Source organism: Bos mutus, chromosome 18 (genome assembly GCF_027580195.1).
Source record: "Bos mutus isolate GX-2022 chromosome 18, NWIPB_WYAK_1.1, whole genome shotgun sequence".
Lineage (NCBI taxonomy): Eukaryota > Metazoa > Chordata > Mammalia > Artiodactyla > Bovidae > Bos > Bos mutus.
In genome coordinates this window covers 40,918,291-40,937,935 of record NC_091634.1, presented here as the reverse complement: position 1 = coordinate 40,937,935, position 19,645 = coordinate 40,918,291, and the positions used below count along the sequence as shown (strand labels likewise).

The 19,645-nt window shown below is 33.7% G+C and overlaps 1 protein-coding gene across 1 annotated transcript in view; it reads left to right on the top strand.

The window, feature by feature from the left end:
- The window catches only part of CHD9 (chromodomain helicase DNA binding protein 9), a 167,886-nt gene that overhangs the window by 80,909 nt on the left and 67,332 nt on the right, over window positions 1-19,645 (top strand). Inside the window, 8 exon segments of the mRNA XM_070388434.1 lie at window positions 5,134-5,245; window positions 9,335-9,481; window positions 10,340-10,408; window positions 10,491-10,546; window positions 11,191-11,308; window positions 14,716-14,802; window positions 15,033-15,170; window positions 18,067-18,188. Coding sequence (XP_070244535.1) covers window positions 5,134-5,245; window positions 9,335-9,481; window positions 10,340-10,408; window positions 10,491-10,546; window positions 11,191-11,308; window positions 14,716-14,802; window positions 15,033-15,170; window positions 18,067-18,188 — 849 coding nt within the window.

Here is a 19,645-nt window from a genome sequence, read left to right as displayed (position 1 = left end):
AGGAATTACTGATCAAAACTAACCAAATGTTTGTTCTTTGTAATATCCCTTATATACCATTTTAGAATGTTTAATAAACTGATATGACTTCATTATTTCTAAGAACCAATGTTCTATGTAAGTACCCATAGGATATGTGTGTGTATGCACATATATATAAACTATATATTTTATATAAAATATATATTTTTAAACTCAGAATTATGTCAGTGAAGAATGACTTCAAATTTTAGAATAAACCTTATTTCTACAGATGAAATGTAGCTTTTTTGAACAGAATGGTCATATGTGTAAGTATTTGGACCTCAGAAGTTTAGTAGGAAACTATTGTATTTGAAATATTTCTTGCAAAGTTAGAATTTGAAAAATACTTTTGCATGGGTTAATGATAGCTAATTAGTTTATGAATTAAGATTTATTCCAGGCCTATACAATAATATTGGAAGAAAATGCAGAATATAAGAAAAATAAATTTTGAAGGTATTTTTGTTTGTAAGTACATTTTTCAAATAAAGTAATGAAGGTTTACCTTAGGTATTATCTGTTTAGTTTAGTCGCTTAGTCGTGTTCGACTCTTTGCGACACCATGGACTGCTGCACACCAGGCCTCCCTGTCCATCACTAGCTCCTGGAGTTTACTCAGACTCATGTCCATTGAGTCGGTGATGCCATCCAACCATCTCATCATCTGTCGTCCCTTTCTCCTCCCGCCTTCAATCTTTCCCAGCATCAGAGTCTTTTCAAATGAGTCAGTTCGCATCAGGTGGCCAAAGTATTGGAGTTTCAGCTTCAGCATCTGTCCTTCCAATGAATATTCACAACTGATTTCCTTTGGGATGGACTGGTTGGATCTCCTTGCAGTCCAAGGGACTCTCAAGAGTCTTCTCCAACACCACAGTTCAAAAGCATCAATTCTTTGGTGCTCAGCTTTCTTTATAGTCTAACTCTCACATCCATACATGACTACTGGATAAACCATAGCCTTGACTAGATGGACCTTTGTTGGCAAAGGAGTGTCTCTGCTTTTTAATATAAGATATTAAAACACTTATATCTAACTTATCCACCTCCACCAAAAAGAGTGAGTGTTCAAGACTAATTTGGTAGCACTTAGTATTTTTTTTTAGCACTTAGTATTTAGTCAATGTTTATTTATAAAAATATTATTTAAGCAGCTTAGTTCAGTGTCCTTAGAGTGAAAACTTACTTTACCTACTAGAAAGGCAAAGTATAATCTCTTCATAGTCATAAATATAAAATTTTAAATCTCTCTGCTCCTGATTTCATTGAAGTTTTTATTGAGTGGGATTTGAGTCTTTAAGCAGCAATATAGATACCATATTAGATTATATATTTCACATACAGAATTTATTTAGCATACCAAACACTAATAAAATGCCTTTTTAAGCAAGGTACTGAAGGGTATTATCGGGCCTTGATCTGCATGTCATAGGAAGTCATTATTAATAGCTTTGCTGCCGCTAGTGTTGTCCTCATCTACAAACCAGTCTAAATTATGTTTGGGTTTGGCAATGGATAGCAGATGAGGGAGTGCCATGAAAACTGTATTTCTATCAATCATTTTTAGTTTGAGTTATCCCTTACCTTGCCATTGAAGATCACCTGCCCAAGTGCCTTAGGTTATATTAAATAACCAGAAGTAACACAAAGGTTACTCTTAGAAGGAGGTTGTTACTTGAAGAAAAAGCATGACAGGAGACTTCTGGGAAACCAGTGTCTTGTTACATTATGTTCAGTTTGAGAAAACTCACTGTGCTATATATACTCTTTTGATATGTGCGCTTCTCTGAATTTACATTATATTGTAGTATTAGTACACTTTTTAAAGGAAACTGAGGAATTGCATTTGGGACCATTTTGAGATTTTAATATCTGTGGTATATCCATGTGGATATGTCTTATAAGCAGTTGGTTATATGAATCTGAAGTTGAGGAAAGGTCTGAATTAGAGATAAGAGATTTGAGAATCTTCAACTTCTAAGTGGTTGTTACAAATGGATTAAATTTCCTAGGAATAGTATATAGAGAGGAAAGAAGTCTAAAGACACAACTTTGAGAAATACCAAAGTTTAAGGGACTGGCAAAAAAACAAAAACAAAACTGAATCCTGCTGAAAAATGACAAAGTAAAGAAGAGCCAAAGAAGTTTAGTCAGAACCAGAAGAATGTTGTGTCATGAATCTGAGAGTGGAGACAAGGAAAAATTAGTTATGTGTTGGTAGATAAAATTTTTTTTAATTTCCATCGGATTTAGCATTACAAGGGTCATTGGTGGCCTTAAACATTAGGAGGTCAGTCTTTGGAGTGAGGCATATTTAATTTCTATCTCAGTTCTTACTATCGGTATGACTTTAAACAAGTAATTTAATTCTTTAAGCCTCAGTTTCCTCCTCTTGTATAATTTGCCTCTCAGAACTATATGAACACAAAGTTAGAGAATGCATATAAAGTCAGCAGAGGTTGACTCAGTAAACTTTGAGTAAATGGAAGCTATGAATATGGAAAGTTGTTTTAAGAGTTTTGATTATAGTGGATTGAGGAGTGAAAGGAACAGTATAAGTGACTCGAGAGCTGTGGATAAGGAGGGAAGAACAAGATGATGTGGTATCTAATAGTAGGTATTACCTCAAGGGAGATTTTTATTTTAGGGGAGAAACCAGAGTAAAGGAAGAGGGACTGGAAGTTAGAGAGGAGATGACCTGTGTAAACAGAGGGGATAGAGTATGACTGTGGGTAGTTCCTTAATGTTGTGTCAGAGTATCCTTTTAAACTTTCTCTGATTTCCTGGTTTCAATGTAAAATGTATGTTTACTGTATGTCATTTATTTCACATACTCAGAAAAGTACAAGTGAGATAACCAAGTAAAAATTACCATTATCATGTTGAAAGTGGTGATCAAACCAATATGAGAATATCCTGGGAATTAATCATTCTAGAATTTTTTCTCACTTCATATCTCATTATCCAGTCAATAACCAAGTCTATTGTTTCTGCTTCCAAAATGAAAAATTATGTATCTTTTTTGACTTCTTCATCCACCCTACCATGGTCCTGTATTTCATTCTTCATTTCTCACCTGAATTGGCAGCTGGTTTCCCTCATTTACATTTCATTTCCTTCTAGTTGCATTGCTTCCTTATTTAAAATTATTTTCCCCCCAATTTTATTGAGAGGTAATTGACATATCACAGTATATTTATTTATGGTGTACAACATAATGATTTGATGTGTGTATATATTGTGAAACTGTTACCACAATAAGTTTGTTAACATCTGTCACCTCACAGTTATATATATTTTTCTTATGATAAGAACTTCTAAGGTTTACTTTCTCAGTAACTGTCAAATATTTAACTCAATATTATTATCTATGGCCACCAGGCTGTACATTACATCCCTAGAATTTGTTTAAAATTCTTACATCTTTCAGTTGCTTTACTGTTCTTATCCATTCAAAATATCTCCATGCCATTTGTTGTCAGTGGTGAGCAAGTCAGATTTCTTTTCAATTTCTGCCCTATGGAGCTTAAAGATGGCCTTAAACTAAAACATTAACCCCTTGCATGTAAGACGGGGTCTTCTATGACCTTGACCCAGCTCTTCCTGTAGTATACTTTGTGTGGTCCTGGCGGTTCATGGGGTCGCAAAGAGTCGGACACGACTGAGCGACTGAACTGAACTGAACATGCTCTTATTGTTGGATATTCTCATATATCCTGTGGTATCCCCCTGTCTGGAATGTACCCAGTCTTTTCTTTCACTACTTGTTGGGCTCCCTTTCATCTTTCAGTTCCCTGTCTCAAACATTGTCTTTTCTGTAAAGCCTTCTTTACTCTTTAGTAAATATAAGCATTTCTTCCTTTGTCTTCACATTACATCTTGTTCTAACTTCCTCTTTATTTTAGCTGTGATCGTATTCTAACAATGATGTGTAAGGTTAGGAACCTTATCAACTTTACCTTCAAATCCTAGAACCCAGGAAAGTGGCTGGCATGTCACAGTCAGATGTAGTTACTATTAGTCGAGAAACTACTATGTGTTAAAGGCTGTGCTCAGACATACATTATCCCGCTTAATTCTCAACAAAAATATGGCTCTAGCTATTGCAATATCCCTGTTTTACAGGCAAGGACGCTATCAAGTAATTTCCCCAGTGCCACACAAGACAGGTAAATGGTGACATCAGGCTTTTATATTTTTGAAACTATGATTTCAAAGTAGATGCTTTTAACCTTCAAGTTTTCCCACATTAGTAAATAACTGTTGAAAAAATTTTTGATATATTTCTAATATATCATGCCTGAATATAATCGGGAAGCTTTCTATGTTTGGAATATAGGTATCTAAAATAGAACTTTCCTAATAGTGATCATGTCATCTCATCTCTTGAACTAGATAAGAAAATGTGGGCTGTACTTATGTATTTCCATCTTTCATCAGGAAACAAACATAGAAAACACATTTTCATTTTAGACATTTACATTCAGTGTGTGTTAATGTACATATATATGTGTATATGTTAGAGACAGGTAAATGTATACATACTGTAGAAATATAAAAACTCTTACTCTTTAGAAAGATAGAGTGTAGCTAAGAAAAAAGCCTTAAGTGAAATAACCAAAGAACAATTAATTGTTTAAGTAAGGGAAAAACTGCTATAGGGTAGAAACAGTGGAGACTTGGAGACTAGGTGGGATTCAAAGAAATTAAGTGGAATTTGAAATAAAAAGAAGTAGAAGGAAAAAGAATCCCTCATTGCAAATCTATCCAAGATAATAAAATAAATGAATTTATGTTAATTATTAAATAATTAAATCACCTGACATTTTTCTCATGAAAAATAATCATGAGCCTAAAGAAACAAGGGATAGAATTTAACTATATTTCTAAGCTTGAAATATGTTAGCTGTATTATTGGTTTCTATTTGTCCCATTGGAATAGAGTTTATCATTTGAAAATACCATTTTTTATTTCATGATAAATAGCATCTTTGAAAGTTGAACATTCAAGGGATAAAAAACAGAAGAAAGTTTATCATTGAGATCTTACTTTGACCAAAAATGGAGAAATACAAAGAGATCTTACTGTTTACTCTTTTTCTCTTAAAACAGCAAACTCATTATTACATTGGGTAAGAAACAAAAGAGAAAGAATGAGTCTTCAGATGAAATATCTGATGCAGAGCAGATGACACAGCATGCATTCAAAGAGGAAGACTCTCAAGTGAGTATGAAATTTTTTTCTGAGAAATGAACACTGGCAGATTTAGATAGCATAATATTGTTTTATGGATGTTTATACTGTAGTTTAGTGGTAAAAGTACATTTTATTTTCATACAAGTTATATGACAAAACATTATTACAGTATGGTCCTACAGTGTTAGACCTGAGAGGAAACTTACACATCCTCTTCAAACCCTCTCCGTTTTCAGATAATGAGACTGAAGCCCAGGAGAGTTTAAGTAACAATCCAAAGACCCTGGTGGCTTTTAGCATGGAGAGTATCTAGTGATATTATTACCCTGTACTTATAGAGCATTATTAAATGAATTTAATGATGGAGATACTAATTTTAAAAGTCACATACAAATGATAAAGCAAATGGGTTGAATCATTCTTGAAGATAATTTCTTTGGTCTGCTTCTACTGAGGAAAAGATGAACAGGTATATTAAAAATCCCCTAAAGCAGACAAAAATACTGTACATTTTTCCTTTTTATTTTTTTAATAGCTGTATATTCAAAATAACCTTGTGAAGTTAAAAAATTATATAGTAAAGGTCATAATAATTCAGGCCACCCTCTGCTCTCTAATAATTAAAGTACGACCCTAGGCCGTAGGGGTGGTGGCAGTTGTTGCATTATGGGGCCAGAAAGCCCCTGAATGGCCTTTCTTCTTCCTTATGCAGCTTCTTATCCAATGGGAGAGTAGTGGCTCAAGGCTCCTGGGCTGCTGCAAGAGTTGAGGTAAGGGCAGTGACTGAAGCTCCTAATATTATATGGCCTGGCTTTTTCTTCATATGTTATCCTTAACTTAGGCAAACTTATCATTATTCAATATGAGAAAATGTAGTTAAATTTTTACTAAAATAATGCTGGCCATTTTTCCATTATGTAATTACCAAACAATGAAATGGTAGAATAGGTTAACATGCATATTTCTTCCATGCCTTTCACAGTACTTAACTAGGTTGCTTTGACAAGTGTTTTGCTTTAACACAAAAATTTTAATGGAGAAGGAAAGAAATATTTTCTGGTAAACAATCATAAATCTGTATTATTGATATATTTAAATATATTAATATATAAATTATGTATAAATATCTAAAAATAGTTTTCAACCACAATGGATTGTTATGATTTGAAGGCTTGAAAAGTAATTGAAGGTTTAGAGTCAAGTGAAAAATCTAAAAATATGGTTATGATATTTAATTTTTTACCTGATAGAGAAAATTCAATAATCTAACTACATTTAGAGACTTAAATTATTTTTTAAAGCCCCATAGCACATTTTAGCACATTTTATTAGGTCTATGATAGGAAACAAATGGTACGTTATCATAATGAAGTATTTAGTCATTTAAGAACATAATGTTTCTGACCTCTTATATAAAGTGCTGTTGATTGAAGCCTTTAAAACATTAAGGAAAAGTTAGAAAAAAGAAATTTGAAGAAATAGTTTGTCACTTTTAAGTTGTCCTTTGAAAAATACTATGGAGAAAAAGAAAGCCAAAGCAACCCACATTGGCCTAAAATATGGACATTCAAATTAGTTCTGTATTTTTAAGGTAGTGAAACTGTTATGTAACAGAGAAAGCTAATTGGTAAGAGTGGCACCTTACTTCTCTTTGCTGAATGTGTATCTATATGCTCTAGTGGAATGTAAGTTTGGGTGAAATCAGTTGGAAAACTGCAAAAAAACTCACAGTTTTTTAAATTACTCATAGACTGATAAAAATCTTCATAGAATGAGGGAGCAGTTTATAGTATGTGGCTCTCATTCCTTCTTGTAAAGAATTACCTGAATGTGCATTTTTGTGAGTTAAAACAATTGTTTCAGGCCATTTGTTTACTACTTACTAAGGATTGTGTATGGCATTTCAAAGTACCTGACCTAAGTGATCAGAAAGGAAACTTTAATGTTGAAATTATCTATAGAATCTTCTAAAAGTATACCAAATTATTACCAGACTTCATTATATAAACTATTTATACCTAGTGAGACATAACATTCATAATATATGTTATTGTTAGAATAATAAGTGTCCTGAATGGTTATTAAATTAAGGTATTTTTGAGCATTAAGAACTGATGCCTGTACTAGAACTCCAAACATTTCTTTAGCCTGGTATTAGAGATCCATCAGAGAAGGCAATGGCACCCACTCCAGTACTCTTGCCTGGAAAATCCCATGGATGGAGGAGCCTGGTAGGCTGCAGTCCATGGGGTCACTAAGAGTCGGACAAGACTCAGTGACTTCACTTTCACTTTTCACTTTCGTGCATTGAAGAAGGAAATGGCAGCCCACTCCAGTGCTCTTGCCTGGAGAATCCCAGGGACGGGGGAGCCTCATGGGCTGCCGTCTGTGGGGTCGCACAGAGTCGGACACAACTGAGGCGACTTAGCAGTAACAGCAGAGATCCATAGACTTTTCTCTCCCAGGGAATAATAAATGTTTCATATCTTTTCCAAAAGAGAATGTGGGAGAATTGGGTTTCTATAAGTCCCTTGGGCTTCCTCAGTGGTTCAGTAAAGAATCCTCTTGTAGTGCAGGAGCCCCCAGGAGATACAGGTTCGATCCCTGGGTCAGGAAGATCCCCTGGAGAAGGAAATGGCAACCCACTCCAGTATTCTTGCCTGGGAAATTCCATGGACGGAGGAGCCTGGCAGGCTACAGTCCATGGGTTCACAAGAGTAAGACACGACTTAACAAGTAAACAAAACAAAAGCTAGTATATTTGTTAGTGAACTCCCCAGCCTTTATGGGCTTCCCTGGTGGCTAAGATGGTAAAGAATCTTTCTGCAGTGCAGGAGACCCATGTTCAGTCTCTTTTATATAATTTTTGTTTGCCACCTTCCTGCCTCCCATAGTGACAAAATTGTCACCTTGAGCTTTGAAAATATAAATATCTTCGTGGCTAAGAGATGGTGACCCATCCTAATTGAAGCATGGAGTTTTCTACTACATTTGGCTGAGCTGCCTCACCACAGTAGTGCCTTTCTTTCTCTCAATATTCCACTACTTTCAAGAGAAGAGGCACTACAGCCTTTCTGAATACAAATAAGTTTGTCCCCACACTGCTGCGCTGATTCAGTTTTGTTATGGCAATGGTAGCATGAAAGACCTACCACATTGAAGACATTGGCAGAAACCAAAAGGAGAACACATGGGTATTCTGTTAGTTGCATTTTGGGGAAATGTTATGGGAGTTACTAAATACACAGAAGGATAGTAAAAGGAAGATGAAATATTGAGTAGTAGAACAGTTGACTGAGGTACCTCCATCCATGAGATTTTAAGGAGGTACGCAAAGTTAAACCTAAGTCCTTAGGGATTTTCAGGCAATTGTGTAATTTGTTTTTTAGTGGGAACATCAAATATTAGATTTTTAGGGAGGTAAGTAAAGCCATGTGCATTTGATACTTGCTTTTAAATTATTTAGATTATTTTAAAATCATGTTACTGCACAGAAGACTTTCTGAAGAGCTTTCTTCTGTTTTTATGATAGTGCTGATCTTTATTTTTAAGGGAAGCTAGTAAAGGCAGTACAACAGTGGTTCCTCCTTCATTCACATTTAAGTTTTTAGTAGCTTTCATACTTTGTTATTTTGTGTATCTCTTTTAAAACATTTTATGTTATTTGTTTTTTTTTCTGTTTTAAACACAGGTTCATGGGTTTTGTGTCAAAGTTTTTATTTCTTTTAGTTTTACACCCCTGATATTAAATTAATATTCATCTGATGACTTTCTAGGTTTGAAGCAAAAACTGTGCTAGTATTAATATTTTAAAATACATGTTTCCCAATCTGTGAAATAGTTAAATAAAAAGACCTTTTTATTCTTAACAAATTCAAAAGAAAAGTAATAAAGGTATTATTGTTAATCATTCCTACTTGACATTTTAGGAAGTAAACTAAAGATAACTAAAGATTGCAAATCTTTGGCAAAGGTAAAATTATAATCTTCCTTTAATTAAAAGTAAAAATGAGGAAAGATGAATGCAGAATACAGTTTTGAAAATTTAATGTACAAAATTGTCACATGACCCTTTAAAATAAATCATGTGAATATGATCCTTATCATTCATTACAGAAAAGAAGATCAAATCGACAAATTAAAAGGAAAAAATATGCAGAAGATGCAGAAGGGAAACAATCTGAAGAAGAAGTTAAAGGCTCTATGAAAATAAAAAAGAATTCAGCTCCTTTACCTGGTGAACAGCCTTTACAGTTATTTGTGGTAAGACAGATTTTGGGTTGTATGACAAAAAACATTTTAAATCAATGTAAATTAAAAATCTTCATTATCTTTCCTCCTAAAACCTACATTAACTTTTCCTCCTAGGTTCCATATTATAGTTAATAGAACCATTAGTTATTTGGATCAGAAACCTAGGTATTTGTTCTCTCTTTTTTTATCTTTACTTCTTGACATTCAATTTTTTGCCTCCTAAATATATTTTCATGCAACTCCTCCAAACTCTATGTTTTTTGTGGAGTGTTTCTAAATTACAAGTTTAATTACAGTACTTTTCTTGAAAACTCCTCTAATGGTGTCCTAAATCAGAAACAAATGAAAATGCACTTTTTACAGCTTATAAAGCCTTTTGTATGGATTTTTTGGCCTTATGTCCTTCCACTTCCCTCTAAGCTCTCAGTCCTCTGGTTTGATGAACATAGTTGTCTCAGTGCCATATTTTGATACCTTTATGTCTTTACATATGCATTTTCCTCTTTGTAGAGTTCTTCTACTCTCCCTTATCTGGACTGTAACCCAGCTACTCATTTCCTTGCTGAATCATCTGACACCTTGAACAAGTACTAATCTTCTCTATACCTGAGCTTTCTAATCTGCAAAATGTAAACTATTGAGAATAATGCATAAGAGATTAAAAAGCCCAATATGTTTACTATGAGGGTGATGCCAGTGATGATGAGGACAGTAACAACATTTTCATTTTGTATTTCTGACATTTAACATGATCCCTGACATGTTAAATAAGTGTTTGTTGGATTTTAGTATATTTATAGACATACAGAGTAGCAACTGAAATGTTTTCAGAATGTATCATCATACTTTTTCTCCTTCTTCACATAGGAGAATCCAAGTGAAGAAGATGCTGCAATTGTGGACAAGATACTATCTTCTAGAACTATAAAAAAGGAAGTAGGTAGTGATACATTACATTCTGTACTTTATATTCCATGGGCTGATTGTAAAACTCATAATTATTGAATCTTTTTCTTAGATATCATCTGGAGTGATGATTGATACAGAAGAATTTTTTGTAAAATACAAGAATTAGTAAGTATTTGAGTTGGAAAAAACAGAAAGATATTATTTCAATATGAATTAATATTTTGAATATATTAAGTTAAATTCTTATTTTTCTTTTATTGGTATTTTGAAATATTTTATTTGTTATTGCATGAACTTAAAAATCATTAAAAAGTGAATAGACTATGAAAACTTTCATGTTAAAATTGAGTAGTTTTTTTCCCAAAAAAAACTGCTGACATCGAAATGCAGGAATATTTATAAATCATGCTTTTGGAAATAAGAGACATTTTCCATCATATTATACTGTTAAACTTTTCAGATTTTGTTCAACTTTTTCTTATGCTTTAGTGAAAGAAAGTATTTTAAATAAAATTACATTGCTTTCAAAACAAGTTTGCTTTCTGGTCATGACAAAACTGTTATAATGAAGAAATGAATGAAAAGTCACATCTTTGTTATCCTTATGATTCAGTTTACCATTCTGTGTAGTGATCACAGTGGCTTTATTTTAGAAATTATATGAGAGTCTGTTGACATTAAATGAAATGATGAACAGCCTATTTGGAAAGTTGAAGATAATATTTTTAGAGGCCATGATTAAAAATAAATCTAAAAACAAAACATGATTTTCTATATCATTCTAATATACTACTTTTATAAAATTTTAGCTCTTATCTTCACTGTGAATGGGCCACAGAACAGCAGCTTCTGAAAGATAAAAGGATCCAGCAGAAAATCAAACGATTCAAATTGAGACAAGCACAAAGAGCACATTTTTTTGCAGACGTAAGAAGAAAAAGACTATTATGTGTTGAACTCTGAATGCATGTCATATTATGTATCAAAAACTTAAGTATTATTCATTTTAATTCTTAGGCTTCTACTTTTGATGTTTGACTATAAATGATGTCTACATATTTTCCCCCCTAAATTTAGCTTGTGAGTGAAGTAGCTCAGTTGTGTCCAATTCTTTGCGACTCCATAGACTGTAGCCTACCACGCTTCTCCATCCATGGGATTTTCCAGGCAAGAGTACTGGAGTGGGTTGCCATTTCCTTCTCCAGAGGATCTTCCCAACCCAGGGATTGAACCTGGGTCGCCGCATTGTAGACAGAGACTTTACTGACTTGACTTTACTTCCCTGGTGAGGGAAGCCCTAAATTTAGCTTGGAAAGTAGCTAAAACAGGAACACTAATAAACCAGAATGGTAGCTATCTCCTGTATTTTAAAGTTAACATTTATTTCAATACCTTTTAGAGTTGAATGTGAGTATATTAATATCTTAAAGTATTTTATCAGCAAACTTATTCAAGTAATGGTGACATAACAAATAAATGAAAAAGAAGATTTTTCAGTATATGAGATACTGCATATTTTCTGTATCAGCTTTGTGTATGCATGAACAGAACATTATTGGAAAAATTCATTAACTTTTCCAGGCCTTTTTAAAAAGTCAGATATCCTTTCCTGCTCTAAACTTGTTAATTTTTCTTTTAATAGACTTTTTTAGAGAAGTTTTAGATTCATCTAATTATTTTAACTTTTTATTTGAAAATGTTAGTACTGGATTTTCCCACATATATTTTAACTGGATTCCCTAAATGTTAACATTTTACCGTATTTGCTTTATCATTCACATTAATTCTTCTGTCTCTGTGCACCTCTCTCCCTCTTTCTGCCTCTCTCTCCCATGTACATAATTTTTTTTCTAAACCATTTGGTAATTCTCAATTTCAGTATTCTCTAGAAGCATTTTCCCATAATAATAGTACAATTAACACAGACATGGTAATATTATCTCATCTATTAGACCTGAATTCATATTTCACTAATTGTTCCACTAGTATTTTTATAGAAAATTTTTTTAAAGTATGTTTATGCTAATTCTGATCCAAAGTCTAGTTCTGCAGTGCATAATACATTTAGTTGGCATGTCTCCTTTAATCGGTATTTTTTTGTTTTCCATCCCTTGGACTTCTTTCTTTTTAAAGAATTTAGGTGGTTTATTCTATAGTGTGTCCCTCAGTTTGGGGTTGTCTTGATTTTCCTCAGCTTCAGGTCATGCATTTTTTTAAATGAACATTACAGAAATGATGCAGCAGCATTCTCAGTGAATCATGTCAGGAGGTATATGATACCTATTTACCCAATTACTGGTAGTGTTAACTTTAATCACTAGATTATGTTAATATCTTATGGCAGATTTTTCTACCATGAAGCTATTTTTATTTCTTTGTAATTGTAAAGTCTACTTCAAAAATTTGTTGATTGAAATGACTATCAACTTATGGATGCTGGGAGGTCCTCAAAAATTTCTCTCTTCCTCACTCTGGTAAATCTCTTATTGAGCTGATGGGGCTTACCAGGTGGCTCAGTGGTAAAGAATCTGCCTGCCAGTACAGGGGATGCAGAAGATGCGGGGTCGAAATGATCCCCTGGAGAAGGAAATGGCAACCCATTCTAGTATTCTTGCCTGGAGAATCCTTGGACACAGGAGCCTAGTGGGCTGTAGTCCACAGACACGACTTAGTGACTGAGCACACACAATGAGCCAAAGATTTTAGAAGTACTTAACTAATAATCTTTTAATTTTTCATGAAGGTTAATTTTTTTAATGTGCCTCAGGCACAAGATAAACTGGAGCTATGCAGATTTTCTTATAGAGTACTTTTTTACCATTCTGGTGTTGGGTAGTGCTCTTTTATTACCAAGTGTGTCTTGTACGTGGAGATGATAGTATTGATCAGGAATGGATTAAGATAGTGAGAACTAAAGGCAGAGCCATGGAGTACTGTAACATTTAGAGGTTAAACAGAGGAAGAGATGCAACAAAGATAACTGAGCTGGGCTTTGGAAGTAAGGCTTTCAGGCATGATTAAGAATTAGCTAAGCAGATGAGAGAAGGAACAGCGATCTATTCAGAAGAGAGAAAAATAAGTATAAAAACATGAAGGTGTGACAGAACATGGAATTTGAAAAGCATGTGGTTTTGTACTTTTGAAGCATAATATCTTGGGTATGGCTGTGTCAAGCAGTAGGAGATGAGGCTGGAGGAAAACGTTTGAGCCTGTTTATTCCCCAGAAACTAATGTGGGCTTGTTTCCCAAATAGGGAAGTCAGTAAAGAATTTGAAGCAAGGGAACAATATGTAAGATTTATAAAGATCCAAGTAAGAAGACATGAGGCAGTGAGAATGAGGAAGGAGGAACCAATTTGAGTTATAAACAAAATTAGAATCTGTGTAAATCAATGAGATAAGGGAGGTGGGAGATGAAAGAAGAGAAAGAATCTAAGACGACTTCTCCGTTGCTGGCTTGTGTAACTGGGAGTAGCTGCTGCTGCTGCTAAGTCACTTCAGTCGTGTCCAACTCTGTGTGACCCCATAGACAGCAGCCCACCAGGCTCCCCTGTCCCTGGGATTCTCCAGGCAAGAACACTGGAGTGGGTTGCCATTTCCTTCTCCAATGCATGAAAGTGAAAAGTCAAAGTGAAGTCGCTCAGTTGTGTCCGACTCTTGCGACCCCCATGGACTGCAGCCTACCAGGCTCCTCCGCCCATGGGATTTTCCAGGCAAAAGTACTGGAGTGGGGTGCTATTGCCTTCTCCCACTGGGAGTAGAGTGTGGCCTAAAGTTGGTGCTGTGTTGGCCATTAGCCCAGTTAGAAACTACAGGCAGAAGTACAGGTTGAAGTGTAAATGAATGCAGTTGAGTGTGAAGTCGCTCAGACAGTTTGCGTTTAGTTAGGTAAGGGGGTCTTGAGCACAAGAACCAGCACCAGATAGTGTTTGATACAAATGAGAGAGGACCCTTCACGTCAGGTGATTGGTCTTCAACTCTTGGACCTGGTTACTACTGAGGAAAGTAGCACAAGAAGGTAAAGGAAAGCCTCTTTTCCAACTAGGAAATTTTAAAGGATATACCTTCTAGAGTAACTTACTTGTCTGAGGTGCCTCATTTTTTTAGTGCTTTTTAGTTGAGTTTTTTTAATACATAAATTGGTGATTCATAGTACAGACAAATCATAGAAATCTTTTAGAAATTAAAATGGAAGTATTCCATTTTTTGAAATTCAGTTACAGTCAAACTGAAGTGTTTGTTCTATAGTGAATAGCTAGTAATAAGTTTGTCTTTATTTCACTTTTATTTTTCTACTTCTTTGTCAAATATCAATTAAGTTACTTTTAATTTTAGATGGAAGAAGAACCATTTAACCCAGACTACGTTGAAGTAGACAGAGTGTTAGAAGTCTCTTTTTGTGAAGATAAAGATACTGGCGAGGTAAATATTTGGTAGAAATTATTTTTGAGTAAGTAAGAAAAATCTAAAACCTTCCAGGTATTAAAACATTACTTTTTTAGAGGTAATGATCTAAAAACGTTAAACAAAGTTTCATAAGTCTTTACCAGTAAAGATTAATATATTTAAATTTTTTCTGGGGATTCTCAGTTTAAACTGTTTCTTACTATTCTTTTTCAAATTAATAAAGTGAAAAAAACTTTCTTTTACAGCCTGTTATTTACTATTTAGTAAAGTGGTGCTCATTACCGTATGAAGATAGTACTTGGGAACTAAAAGAAGATGTAGATCTTGCAAAAATAGAAGAGTTTGAGCAGTTGCAAGCTTCAAGGCCTGACACAAGACATTTGGTAAGAATATGCCTTATCATCATGAAATCTTAGCATTTCCTTAATCAAGAGGTGTAGTGTGATTTTTGAATTTTGAATTTAGTCTGGTGTGCAATTAATACTGTATTTTTAAAATGACTACATAGTAAGTAAAATTACTACTTAGTATTGTATATATGTTAATTTAACTATTCCTCTATTAGTGGATACTCCAGGTTTTTTCTATTCCAAACAGTGCTACATTGAAACATGGAACCCTTTATAAGTGAAATCAAAAGTATTAATATAATTGTTTGGTCAGAACATATGTGCATTTAAAATTTTTGATAAGAAGGGACTTCCCTGGTGGTCCAATGGCTAAGACTCCATGCTTCCAATGAAGGGGGCATTCAGGGGCCTGGGTTCAATCCCTTGTTGGGAAACTAGGATCCCTCATGCTGCAATGACTACAACAACAAAAATGATCCCATGTGCTGCTGCAGCTAAGACCTGGTGCAGCCAGATAAATTTTAAAAATATTTAAAATTTTTTTGATAAATATTTCCTTTTAAATTTCCCTCCAGAAAAGTTTCAAATACTTCTACTTAATCTTGAATTTACTCAGGTCATTTATAAAAATGTCAAAGGTATCAGTTTCAGCTCTAAGCAGTGTTATTAATTCTCTGTCAAAGAAAAATCTTTAATATACCCACCTTTCCCTTGCTTTCTGTAAACCAGTTATTTCTTTATAACTGAATAGCTCTTCTACTTCCATAGTAGCTTTATTTTTAGAAAGACCGTTTGAATAGAATATCACTAAAGATCCACGTAAATTAAGTACACTGGTTTCCTATTGATTCATCCTTGTCTCTCCTTGCTTTAAAAAAAAAAAACTGAATCAGTTATTGATTTTTCTAGTACAAAGACTACAGAATTCTAGAAGGTTATATGGCAAGTTGTGTTATTTTAATAATTACATTTTTTTTTTACTTAAAGCATAGGATTGTTACCATGTAAATCCAGTTTGCAGAACCAACCAAAAGAAATTCACAAAGAGATATACTATGATTTTAATTAAATATTTTGGCCAGTCCTCTTTCAAATGTAATTTGGTCATAGAAATTTCTTCACTAAAGAGGAATTTGGTATATGAAAAGACTAGAAGAGATTACTTTTCAATTGGAATCAGAATTAAGGAAGGCTGTTATGAAAAATGTGGAGATGTAATATAAAAGAAGAAAGTTAATTGTTCCATGGAAGAGACCATATTGTTTTTATAACAGTTTTTTTTCTGGTTGTCATTTTATTTACTGGTCTTCTTAATCTGTCTCCCAATAATACCCATAGCTTATTACCAAGAGGACAGCAGCTCACCTCTATTCCTTTTGTCTTCCAAGTGCCTTTTCTTGAGCCAGGAAAGGAAAGTGTTAATTCAGGGAGGAACAGTCTAAAGGATATTATGAAGAGGAAAAATTTTCTTTTTGGAGTGGGGTCCATATTTCAGTGGTAACCTGATCTTTAGTCTTATTAAGTAAGCTGTTTCTTAGATTAGTGGTTGTCTGTCAGAGGTGCTTATCAGTACCACTTTGGAACTTTTCGAAAATAAGAGGTGCCTAGTTTCTGTATCCTGGCTCCAGAATCAGAATATCTCTGAGTGGACCCCAGGTGTTAAAAGTCTTTCCCACATGGTGGGAAGAGCCACTGCCTTAGATACATTTGTAGTCTTTGGTAATGTAGCCAATAGAATTAATCCCTTCAGTTAAAGTAAAATCAATTTGACAAAAGTGCTAGTTTATCAAAGTCAAGTAATATAGAAGGTAAGTGATTTTTTTCTTTTTGCCAGTCTATTATTATTAAATAAAACAACATATAAACGTGTTTTTGAACAAATGAAATTTGTTCCTAAACTAAGGAAATAGTGATTGGATTACTGAAAGGAAAATTATTAGAGAACATTATTTAATGTGGAAATTGTTTTAAAGTTCATTGGCTACTATTTAAGAAATTTTTTTTTCTTTTTTTTTTTTTAGTAAACCCTGGATATTTCATATTTGGGTGCTATTGTAAGATAGTACTTTTAAAATTTATTTATAGTTGTTTCTACAATGTAGAATACAATTTTCTGTATACTGATCTTATGCAGTGATGGTAAAATCACTTCTTAGTTTGTGTTTTTTCTAGATTCCACAGGATTTTCTGTATAGTCAAATCATGTCTTCTGGAAATTAATAAAGTTTCACTTCTTCCTTTTTCATCTTAATGACTTTTATTTCTTTTTCTTGCTTGATTACTCCTGTTACAACCTATAGTACAGTGTTGAATAGAAGTGATGAGAGTGGACATCCTTGCCTTTTCTGATTTTAGGGAGAATGTATTCATTTTTTAACCAGGACATATGATAGGTGGTTTTTTCATAGATGCATCTTACTAAGTTGAGGAAATTTCCCTCTATTCAAAATTTAATTAGAGTTTATTTATTAGGAATAAATCCCTTTTTTTACATCGATCTGAGATTATCATAGGTTTTTTTAGCCTGATCAACAATGATTAATTTTCAAATTTAATCCACCTTCCATACCCAGGAAAAACCCCACTTGGTCTTGCTGTATTACCCCTTTTATATGTTATTAGATTCCATTTGCTAAAATTTTGTTACTAATTTTTTATCTAGATATTGGTCTCTAGATTTCTTGTAATTCCTTTGTCTAATTTCAATATCAGAGTTTCACAGAAAGAGTTGAGACTATGCCTTCCTCTTCAGTTTTCTAGAAGAGTTTATGTAAAACTTATTCGGTCCTTAGATGTTTGTAAAATTTCATCATAATGCCATATATGTTACCCTTCTGTGATTATTTTAAAAACAGTGCTTTTACCATGTATGAGATGTATGGAAAATTTAAAAGTCTGAAATACATCATTCATTTGTTTTTCTACAAAGGATCGTCCTCCTCCTAATATTTGGAAAAAAATAGATCAATCCAGGGATTATAAAAATGGCAATCAACTCAGGGAATACCAACTGGAAGGACTCAACTGGCTCTTATTCAATTGGTACAATAGGTATGTAGTATGTATTAATAAAAAAATATTTTATGTGTGTTTTAAAAATGTGTTCCAAAATACATTAAATAAAATTGATACTAATGTTCCTACATTATTACTATCATGGAGTCTTCATTATTGAAAGAAAAATTGTGGTTACCTCTGGAAGATAATGTACATTATAATTTAGAATTTTGACTACAGTTGCTTCCCTTAAATATGTAGCAATCAGAATAGAAGAAAGTTGATATATTGATTCTTAATCAAATTTGAGATAGCTTTCTTAACATCATCAAACATCAACTATGTTATCGAATGTTTTTCAACTTACACTGCTGTCTGCCAGTAATTGAACCTAGTTACTAAGGTGTGAGCAGTTTCATCTAAAAAGTTAAATAAGTCTGTAATGTACATCTTCAAGGAAGCAGATTTTCAGTAATTGCTAAGGAATAGAATACAAAATATAAGAACCTAGTAATGAATTACCCCCACTTATTATTAATTTTCCAAACTGTTTAAAAAACTTTTTGGAATATTATGTCACCTTTTTTTAGTGAGATGGAAAATTAATTGCAAAAGAAGTAAAAAATGGTATCTCGATTGATAAAAAAGTCTGATTATGTATATAAAAGAGCAAATGAAGGTACTATTACTAGTAATGGTAGCAAAATTTTATGACACTTATTCAGAATCATTTTTCTGTGTTTTTACTTGTCACATGATTCTTCTGTTTAACTAAGTAACAGTTAGTCATGAGTCCATGGCAATGGTGCATCCATCAACTCCATCAGATGGAGTTAGGGGGATCTGTTATCCCCCACAGTGCTCTTCCCCTTGTTTATATTTTCTAAGTGTTATCATTTTTCCCAAGAGAATCTTCCTGGTAAAATAGTCAACAAAATTTTAATTGTCTTCTCTTATCAGTACCCTTTCTCAGTTGCTTGTTTTAAACTTATACCATTTTCCTAAAGCACTTTATCAGAACCCTTCCCCCTTCACTCACTATATATGACTGCTTCTTAGAGAAGTCTAGGACCAGTATTTGAATTCATTGAGATTGTTGCCTGCCCTCTCACACCCAGGCCTAAAAATGTATCTTCATCCTTAGCCATTCATGCATCTGTCCTCCTTTCAGAAGTTAAATGGTGCCTCCCCAGAACCAAGATTGATGCTACAACCTCAGCTCTTGACAGGCATCTCATCTAGTCTTCAGAACCTCACTTCAATCACTTATCAGCCTTCTCTGTTGTATCTTCAAACTATCCCATTAAGACTAATGCCGTCCCTTCAGTCTGTGAACAAATTTGGGTTTAACCTATATATAAAAATTTTTAAGGAAAGGATTAATCTTCTCTCAGCTCTGTTTTTCCTTCTAGCTACCTTGATCCCTCTTTGTAACTTCCAAGGTAGAGGTCTAGGAAGTATAGTCATCATGAACTCTTCCTGTTTTCTTATCTCCAATTCTCCTTAAACCT